A 9,584-nucleotide genomic window follows, 5' to 3' on the forward strand; every position below is an offset into this window, starting at 1 on the left:
ACCCGCACCGACCCTGACCCGCCCCGCCCGATAACCAGGCCTATTGATATGTAAGGCCTAAAAAAACTACGAGTAGTTATAGCTTTCCATTGGAGAGATTGCATCTTGAAAATGGATTGTAGTTTCAAAATGATGTGGCAAAGCAAAACTACAGCCTTTCAGTTTACCATTGCTCATGCTCTAATATGGCCGACATAGAAAAGTACTGAACCATCAAACGAACACACCACTGTAACAAAATTCTTATGTATTTTAACTTTTCAAACCAAACTTCTCAAATTTGACAGCAACTACAAACAGGGAAACATGCAAGTCAGACAGATAGAAATCTGATATTTTGCTTGATTATATCAATACACTATATACCAATCTCAAATCCACAAACATCTCAAGTAACATATAATTCGATAGTCCTAAAGAAAAAATTCAAGAAAAAACAGAATAATCAGTTTGATAAAAGAAAAATGGAGACACGCCAAAGCCACAATCCAGCCCTAAGGATGAAAATTCATTCATATGGGGTTCACTCCAGAAATTTCTCAACTCGAAACAAAACTTACAGGAGACCCCCCAAGACAATAAGCAAACATCATCCATCACGGACCATCAGGATCTCCTCAGCTGGATAAGTTTCTTCCTAATACTAACTATTGTATTGACAAAGAAAGCTGCAAATACATCATTTCTTTGTCAACATTTACATCCTAAACCAGGAGCAGACACTTACCAGCCAGATTCCTAATGCATAGCGTTTCTACGCCGAGCTTCAAGTACAGCAGACACTTGCTCTTCAGACAAAGGCAAGTAGTAGATTCGAGGTGTTGCTTTGGTTTTCCTAAATAGATCATCCAAGGTCACAATAGAAGCCTCTACCTTTTCCATTGGTGGGGGCGGTGGTGGAACAGCCCATTCCCTAGCCTGCGGTGGGTTTGTTAAAGGAGGTGGCGGCGGCAGAGTAGGTTGTTGTGCCATCTGCTGTCTGAGACTTAGTTGGCGGGGTGAAGGTTGTGGAATTGTTGGGGGTGGTTCAGCAACTGTAGGGATAGAACTTACCGGAGCTGCTGGAGGTGGAGGAGCTGGCTTCTCTGAACGTAATTGAACTTCCTCGGGATCAACGTACTCAGCCGTAAGTTGGCGTCCACCATTTGGAGGCCACTGTAAGTTGTAGACAGCGTTCCTTGTTTCCGTTGCTTCCTCCACAGCTGAGTACTGCATCAAAAGAATTGTATGAGCGACAATAACAACTGCACAGAAGCACATTCAAGTACAAGGAAAAAGAACTTACGGTGACGTAGCAATGTGTTTTAATGTGATCCATCCAGAAACTGGTGACAGTCCCTGTTTTGGCCAAAAGTTCTTGGACAGCTTTCAGGGTAAAAGGGCGCAGAAAACGATCAATCCTGAGGGAATTAGTTGCAGGTTTTGAAGAGGGTGGAACTGTAAATATTTTAACCAACATGTTAGTTAACCAGAATCAGGGTGTACAGATGATTTCATAACAAAACTCAATCTCAAAAAAAACTTGACCGACCTTCACGCTCTTTAGGGGTGTCAGCAGCACCACGAATGGATTTGGATCCAGAGAGGTTGCGTTTCAAAACAGCAGGTTGCGGCACATCCTTAATTGCAGATTGGGGAGGAATATTTGAGATATGAGGCTCCTTAACATTATTACTTTCAGTTTTCCATCTACGCTGCCTCTTTGTGGGCTCATTATTCAAAACTTCTGCTTGATCTGTAACATAAAGAACCATGTTAAGCTATCAGATTGAAGACAAAACTATATCTCTACCATATGACCTCTCTCTCTCTCTCTCTCTCTCTCTCCCTCTAAGCAAATCTTAATTCGACAAAATTAGCAACTAAAACAATCAGTCTTGAGTTCTGAGGTAAAACTTGCACACATTGAGTTGTGAGGTCAGCAGAGCTGCACCTCCACCCAAATTCAGTTACCCCCCACCAATGGCTCCTCCATTGTAAAATGATAAGATATTCATCTATAGAAGACAGGAGCACAATTTGGTGCAGTCAATGATTGATGCACACCAACATGGCAATGCAAGACAAGGGAAGCCGTGAATACCAACTTGTCAAAACGTATTCTCAGGTCCATCTCAGAATTTTACTAGTCTGCCAAGTGCTAAAGAATATACTAAGTACTTACTTTTGATTTTTGAGCCTTAAAAAACTCATGTTCTAACTTCGTGCATTATTAATGCTAACATGACACTGCTACGAATTCGCAACTAAGTAATGGTAAATGGAAATTCAGAAAGAGAAGTGGGGCTTGGTGAAGCTGAACGAAAACATCTAAAAAGTTAAATAGCATTACAATCAAACAGGTAGCCATGTGAAACTAATGTCTCTTGCACCAGCCTAGCCTAGTAAAGTGTTTTACTGAAGATGCAAAAACACAGGGAAACCTAGTTAGCATCCTCCACCGAAGTAGACTGGGGAGTCAAAACTCAACATTAAAGGAGGTACTTTGAACTTTTTAATAAAAAAGGAGCAGGCCTGTGGCTATGGTCTCTTAACACTGCCATCAATTTGACTTACCTCTACCCAAAAGTAGACAGCCCCAGCTAACAACTCCAACTTAACCAACAGAGAAATAAATAATGTAAAAGGAAAATAAAGCATGGCAAAGAGTTATCTAGATATTATACTGATCAACCAGTAGATCCAGGACTATCAGTCAGAGCCCAAGAAGAGGTGGTGCAGAGGGAACCAATGACTCTTGCTCCAGTTTATTTACACCTAAAAATATCACCTAACACTTGTTGTTATGACATTCAATTTAAAAATATTACTGCCCTCCATTTCTCTTCACTACTGCGGCTTGGCTTAACGTAGATACTTTGAAAATTAGGTTTGGATATAGGATTAAATTTACCGAAATTAACATGAGCCCCGAACTTATACCATAGTTTTAAAAAGCGCGAAGCGCACTGAAGCGCAAAAGGGCCCTGGGGCTTAAGCAAAAGCGCACGCTTTTCGTAGGCGAAGCCCACCCGGAAAGAAATAATAAAATTTCAGAAGTTCAGAAAATATGGAAAGAAAAGATGGGGAAAAAAAGAGAAATCAAAACGATAAAAGAAAAATTCAGAATCCGACGAAAAGGCTAGAGAAATCCAGCTACGGGAGAAAATTGCACTAGGGTTTTCAAAAACTTCCCAAATATTCGCTTTTTTAAAAAAAGAAATCACGTGATACTTTAAAAAAGAAGGTTAGAGTCACGTAACTTTATTTTTTATAAAAAAGAAGGGTCTGATGTGCCTAGACTACAGGAAGCGCAAAAGCGTTAGGAAGCGCAAAAGCGTTAGGAAACGCAGAAGCACCGAAGTGCTAGGAAGCGCGCGCTTCCTGTATGTCGCTAGGCTTCGGCTGGCAGAAGCGTTTTGTTGTGAGCTTCCGAGCTTCTAGGGCTTTAAGCGCAAATTAGCGCCCTTTTTAAGACTAAGACTTATACCACCACATGAAAGTTCAGATAGAGGAAACAAGCAAGTCATTACCTCCAACTCATCCCACAGGAAAAACCTTAACCATGAAAATCAGCAAAGCTATGAATAAACAAAATCTCTACATATTTTGGAAACCAACAAATGTCATATCCGCTGCAGTAATGAACATTCTAGAAAACTTTATGAATGGTAAAGGAAATGTAGATCAGTGTCTCATTGCAGTAAAGGCAGCAGTATATCATGTTAACGTGTAAAACATACAGCGATACATATCAGAATTGAATACATGGTTCATAAAACTAAGAACAGTGTTACACATAAATATCAGAATTGAAAACATGGTTCATAACTAAGTGTACCATGAAAAAAGTCTCACCTGAAAGCTTCCTCTTGTCAGTTGAAACTGCAGCAACAACATTATTTTCATGATGGGTACCTTTCTCTTTAGCAGGCATATCAATATCCATGGTTGCAACAGGCCTTTCTTCCTTAATTGTAGTGACCTCACTTTTATCAGTCTTTTCTACAATTTCTTCAGAATTATAATTTGAATCAATATGCTTACTTTCCAAGGCATCTTCCTCCATGGAGTCATCGCCTGAACTTCGATCTAAGTTCAACTTTTCAGAAGAACCCAAATCTGCACTATAATTTTTCTGGCCCACATCCGCATTTGTAACATTGTTATTTGTCTCTTGAACAGAAACCTTGTTTTCGTGTGGCTCCTCAACATCACTTGGATGTGATTTGCCACCGTCGAGGACTAAATCACTTGACGATGGTTGCACCATCGCAGGCTTAACATCAGATTCTAATTTAACATTATCAGCAATTATGTTATCCTTTAGGTCATTCTTTTCATTAAAAGACACAGAATCAGTAGAAATAGAATTAGATTTTACGGGAAACCCTAAACTAGAGCTGACCTCAGATACCTGGATGTTTGAATCAGAAGAGTCCAGCTTCCCATCATCATGTAGTGGCTTTAAATCCTCTGATTGCTCCTGCGCTCTTGAACCCTCATCAATCCTCTCCACTATACCATCCTGCAACCCCTTCGCATCCACTGCTATTTCAGATGACAAACTCTCACTAAATTCATTTCCTAAACCAACAGAAGGCACATCATCTGCAGCTAATGTGCCCACAACTGGAGGTTGAAGAGTGACTACCTCTGACTCCTGTTCTTCATGGATTATCCCCTCAACTGGTCTCTCAATACTAATATTGTTATCCACCTGTAGTGATATGTCATCCAACTTAGTGATTCCACTGTTGCCAGATTCTCCCACATTATCCTCAGCAATAATAGGATTGCCTGAATCTAATTCACCCACCTTGTTATCCACCTGTAGTGATATGTCATCCAACTTTGTGATTCCACTGTTGCCTGATTTTTCCACATCATCCTCAGCAATTACAGGATTGCCTAAACCTAATTCACCCACATTTTCCTCGGAAATTAAAGGATTTCCTAAACCTAATTCACCTACATTTTTTTCAGCAGCTACAGGACTGCCTAAACCTAATTCACCCACATTATCCTCAGCAATTACAGGGTTGCCTACATCTAATTCACCGGTTTCAGCTCCAGTTTGCTCAGTTAGGGCAGCCTCGGGAATGTTATTAGGCTCTATGTCTTCAACACCATTGTCATCCTCTTCATCCTCTTCTTTCTGAGCTTCCATTTCATCGCGCAGAGATTCATCCAACCGTCTGACTAGTTCTTCCTTCAACCCCCTCGTGGTCAGCTTTCGTCTCTTGAGTTCTTCCTTGAGTTCTGTAACTTTCCACTGATCAATTGGCCGGTTATCCAGAACAGGGAATCCAGACGAACCTTTCATCTTTAGAACTGCTACATAAGGTAGACTAACTTTCAGAACTTCACCATAAAATAAACGTAAAAAAAATTTAGCACCCATATAAAACATAAAAACAACAATAATGTGGATTGAAAATCAGCACTAATGAAAAAGAAAAACTACTTGCAAGCCACAACATACAAACCCTAGATGCAAAAGAACGGACGACGAACCTAACTGAAAACCCTAAAATCAAAATCCCAAAAATTGTCAATATGACAAATCAAAATACCAAATTGATGGAACATACTTTCAATAAATAGAAAATTAGGAACATAAAATATCTCAAATAACCAAAATGCGATTCTTTTCCCAAAAGATAAACAAACTATACTTAAAAAACAAAATCACTAAACGAATTTTGAGTTTCAAGCAAAATTCGTACCAAAATTGTTTACAATATACGACACAGAAAATTTAGGTTTTGGGGGGAAAAAATCCAATTAAAGAGTTTTGTGAAAAAAAAGACAGAGATAAATAGAGTAGGAAATGGAGGAACATACCGGAAACAGATGAATAAGATACGCCAGAAGAACTGAACGCCGATAAGACGACGGCGATGCGGTTTGTAACTTATGACGACAGCAGCGGCAGCGGCGGCGACGGCGAGGGGAGAGAGAAAAAGATGTTAGAGAGAGAAGGATTTGGGAAGAAGGGGGTGGTGTAAAGGCAATCGAGATCCGAAGGATCGTGACCGTGAGTTAACACTCTTTTTTTGGTCTCACTCGGAGAAAATATCAGCAAAGGATAGGCAAAATAGGGTTTTTAGTTTTTTCACGAATGAATACTTTTTATGCCATTTTAAATTATAAAAAAAACTCGTTTTATTCGATTTATTTGTCTAAATTTATATTATCTGTACTTATCCAATTTAATTAAACTGAACTTATTTTGTATGAAATAAACTTATTCGTATATGAAAATGTATGAAAAAAAAGCTTATTTTTTATAAATTTATTTTATATGAGCTTATCTGAACTTATTTTGTCTCAAATAAGTCAACATAAGTTAAACAGAACAAAGCCTAAAAAAAGTATGGAACCATCACATTATTCTGAAAAACTAAAAATGACTTTAAAGTATGGTTAGCGTTTAAACCGCCTTAATTGTGATTTGCGATGTGGTCCAATTTCAAATGTTTTGTAAACCACAATTTGGTCAATATTTCAAACTCGTAATTACACCAAACCGTAACAAAACATTGTTTGGTTTGCGGTTTGGTGAACAACCTTACGATGCGTGTTTCGCATTTCAAAAAATACGTTATCTTAATGTTTTTTAAAACATTAGGCATAAACTACTCCGTATAAAATACACTAACGGCCATCTTTGGCTAAATTTGAAACAACTGCCCACCTCTTGTAGGTGGGACAATAACAATAACAACCAACTCATATAAGGCTGATACACCCCTACAAACAAAACATGGATTTAGATTGTAGTCGCATCCTCACTAAACCTGGTCCTGACTTGGTACTTTAGGATTGACGCTCGAGATGAAGGACCCAATTTTCGTATCCTATTTTTACTTACAATCACATGTAGAAAAAAGATTTTAAAAAATTAATGGTTTATTTGGATATTAGAATAAAATTCCAAATTTTGTGAATTAGGTGTTTGGGAAACAAGGAATCTACAGTAATATATTAAAAGGCATTGCTAAAAAAATTATGTATCATGTAGAACTCTCTCATTTACGCCATGTCATCCTCTCAACAAGGTTATGTGTTGTGATTGACAGCAAAAAAATCAATACAATCTATACCTAGTCTATAAAAAGGGAAACCATTGATTATTATATGACAAGTGTCACCTCCATCTTTCAACACCTCTTTCACTCCATCTTGCTCATTCAACATCATTTCAACATTTAATTCACACAATAATTCAACCTCTTCCACTCCTTCTCCCGCTTTAACACTCATAATTCACCATTTATTTTATACGGAGTATATTTTTCAACTTTTGAATTTCACTTCTCTATAAATCATATATTCGTACTAAAATCACAAACCCTCAATAAAATTAGCACTTTAAAAGACGGCTTAACAACCACTATATAAGTGTTCGTTCATTGAACGAGCTCAAAAGCTAGTAAGATTTGAATACAAGACCCCGAGGTTGGAAATAATTAACTCTCATTACCATCTTAAACACTCACTAATTGTTGTTTATCTATGCACATTAATTTATAAATAGATGTTAACATAAAGTCTAAAACAACTACTCCCTTCGTTCTCGAATATTAGTCCCTTTTGGAATCTCGATACTATTCACAATTGAAGAGAATCTTCTAATTTTCTTCCAATACGTATTACAAAATATATTCATGTGTGATCTTGTTTTGTTCGTCTCAGTGTGTAGTTTAACAATATCAAAATTTTATATTTTTCTAACATATGCATTTGGAGATATTTACGTTTAAATATTGAGTTGAAACGGATGAAAAAGTCAAAAGGGGACTAATATTTAAGAACGGATGGAGTAAATATTTACGTTACCTTTTATTCCCTATGGACTATATTGGAATAAAAATAATAATTAAAGCATTAAGAAAACCATGAAGTAAACATAATATCATAAGTTTCATAAGAATCAACTATAAAATTTCTCTACATATATCTAATTCTGTGTTAATTAAGTTGAAACACTTAGTTCCATTAAAAAAAATCGAATTGTAAGATGATCTAATTGAAAAATTACTTGGCAAGATAAATTGTGTAGGTGACGAACTTAATGAATCTTTTCACTTTTAGGCTTCATTTGGTTCAATATTAGTAAATGAAGGGAAGAGAAGAGAAGGGAAGAGAAAGGAAAGGAAATAAAATATATTTTCTCATGTTTGGTATAATGAAAGGAAATGATATGAATCCCATGTTTGGTACAACATTAGTAAAGGAAGGGGAGGGAAGAAAAGGGAAAACGTGGGTTTAGGATTTAATATTTTGTTTGACAGATTTTAATTTTATCTTTCCTTCCAAATTCCTCCAATTTTGGGAGGAAAGGAAAGTGAATCTTTTATAAAGGGAGTTTTCCTTCCAAATCCCTTCCTTTTCTTCCACTTTCCGTATAATTTTTTGTACCAAATACAGGAAACTTTGTTTTTCCTTTACTTTCTTTTCTTTCCCTTCTAATTCCTCCCAACTAAATAAAGCCTAATGGAACACCTGTATTTTGGTCAAATATTGAGCTGAAAATGAATCTCGAATTTTAATTATTCAAATTAGCAATCGGGGCATCGCTTGGGCCACACACTAGTTTACAATTCTGAAATTGGTCAAATCCATAAGTTAATAAAAAATAAAGTTAAAGTACTCCTGAAATGTATGTCATTTCAAATTACTCTTGAAATGTTGTCATTTCAAATTCTGCTAAGTACTCCTCGAATCATAGGTCCATTGTCACCACCATCAACACTTCACAACTTTGTTAACCTCTCCCACCTTTAAACTCACACTCTCTCCTTCTCCCTTCTATTTACATTAGGCTCTACCTTTGTTCTTCTCCTCCTCCATTCCCGCCGCCGCCAACAACTTAATCACTTATCATCGACATCAAAGGTTTGCCTCCACCGCCAACATATTCTCGACCACCGACCTATCTACCATAGATGTTGAAAGTCCGCAGCTAATTGGATATGAATCCATTCTTTGGGATTTTATTTTCTACTCACCAACAGTTTATTCCAAGTGATAGATTAGATTGATATTTTAATTAATTTGATCATTTGAAATACATACTTAGAAGTTGGACATTTAGTAGGGGGAATATCCGATGGTAAGAGAAGGTGGTAATAGCGGTGGTGGGAGTGAAGGAGGGGGTGGATATGGATGTGGAGGAAGAGGCGAGGAAAGTGGAGTTCCAATTATAATTTCTGTTTTGGATTGACATCCCAAAATGTAGGCAGAGGTGAGAGAAAGGGGACTTCAAATTATAATTCTACTTTGGGTTTAAACCCCAAAGTACACAATAAAATTTTAATTATGCATTTCAAATTCCTAATTTTTGCCAAGCAAATTATTTGAATTTCAATTTCAAGATTGAAATTATGGAACTGAAATGAAACATTTTGATTCCAAACACTACATAAAAGGGGTTCATATAAATCATGTAAACTCGACCAAGAAGACCTTGAACAAAAAACACCTCATTATCCATTACTCTGTGCATGTTAATATGTTATTTGAAAATTTATACTTAGCGTATTTTCACCCTCGTTGGCAGTAAAATTCGACAATGTTGGCATATTCGCAAATAAAGG

The 9,584-nt window shown here is 37.0% G+C and overlaps 1 protein-coding gene across 3 annotated transcripts; it reads right to left on the bottom strand.

The window, feature by feature from the left end:
- Positions 1 to 320: 320 nt before the first annotated feature.
- On the bottom strand, positions 321 to 6,109 carry LOC110786143 (uncharacterized). 3 transcript variants are annotated; one of them, XM_021990680.2, is made up of 5 exons: positions 5,827 to 6,109; positions 3,838 to 5,316; positions 1,532 to 1,735; positions 1,286 to 1,437; positions 321 to 1,209 (listed from the first exon to the last, which is right to left on the bottom strand). In XM_021990680.2, the coding sequence occupies exons 2-5, from the start codon at positions 5,303 to 5,305 to the stop codon at positions 739 to 741; spliced, it is 2,295 nt and encodes a 764-aa protein (XP_021846372.1). In that variant the 5' UTR covers positions 5,306 to 5,316; positions 5,827 to 6,109; the 3' UTR covers positions 321 to 738. The 3 variants fall into 3 exon arrangements, with proteins under 3 accessions (XP_021846372.1, XP_021846373.1, XP_056696777.1); XM_021990681.2 differs by having other exon boundaries at positions 3,838 to 5,313; positions 5,827 to 6,066; XM_056840799.1 differs by having other exon boundaries at positions 3,838 to 5,343; positions 5,827 to 6,066.
- Between the last annotated feature and the right edge of the window lie 3,475 nt (positions 6,110 to 9,584).

The sequence above is a fragment of the Spinacia oleracea genome, chromosome 3 (genome assembly GCF_020520425.1).
Source record: "Spinacia oleracea cultivar Varoflay chromosome 3, BTI_SOV_V1, whole genome shotgun sequence".
Classification (NCBI taxonomy): Eukaryota; Viridiplantae; Streptophyta; class Magnoliopsida; order Caryophyllales; family Amaranthaceae; genus Spinacia; species Spinacia oleracea.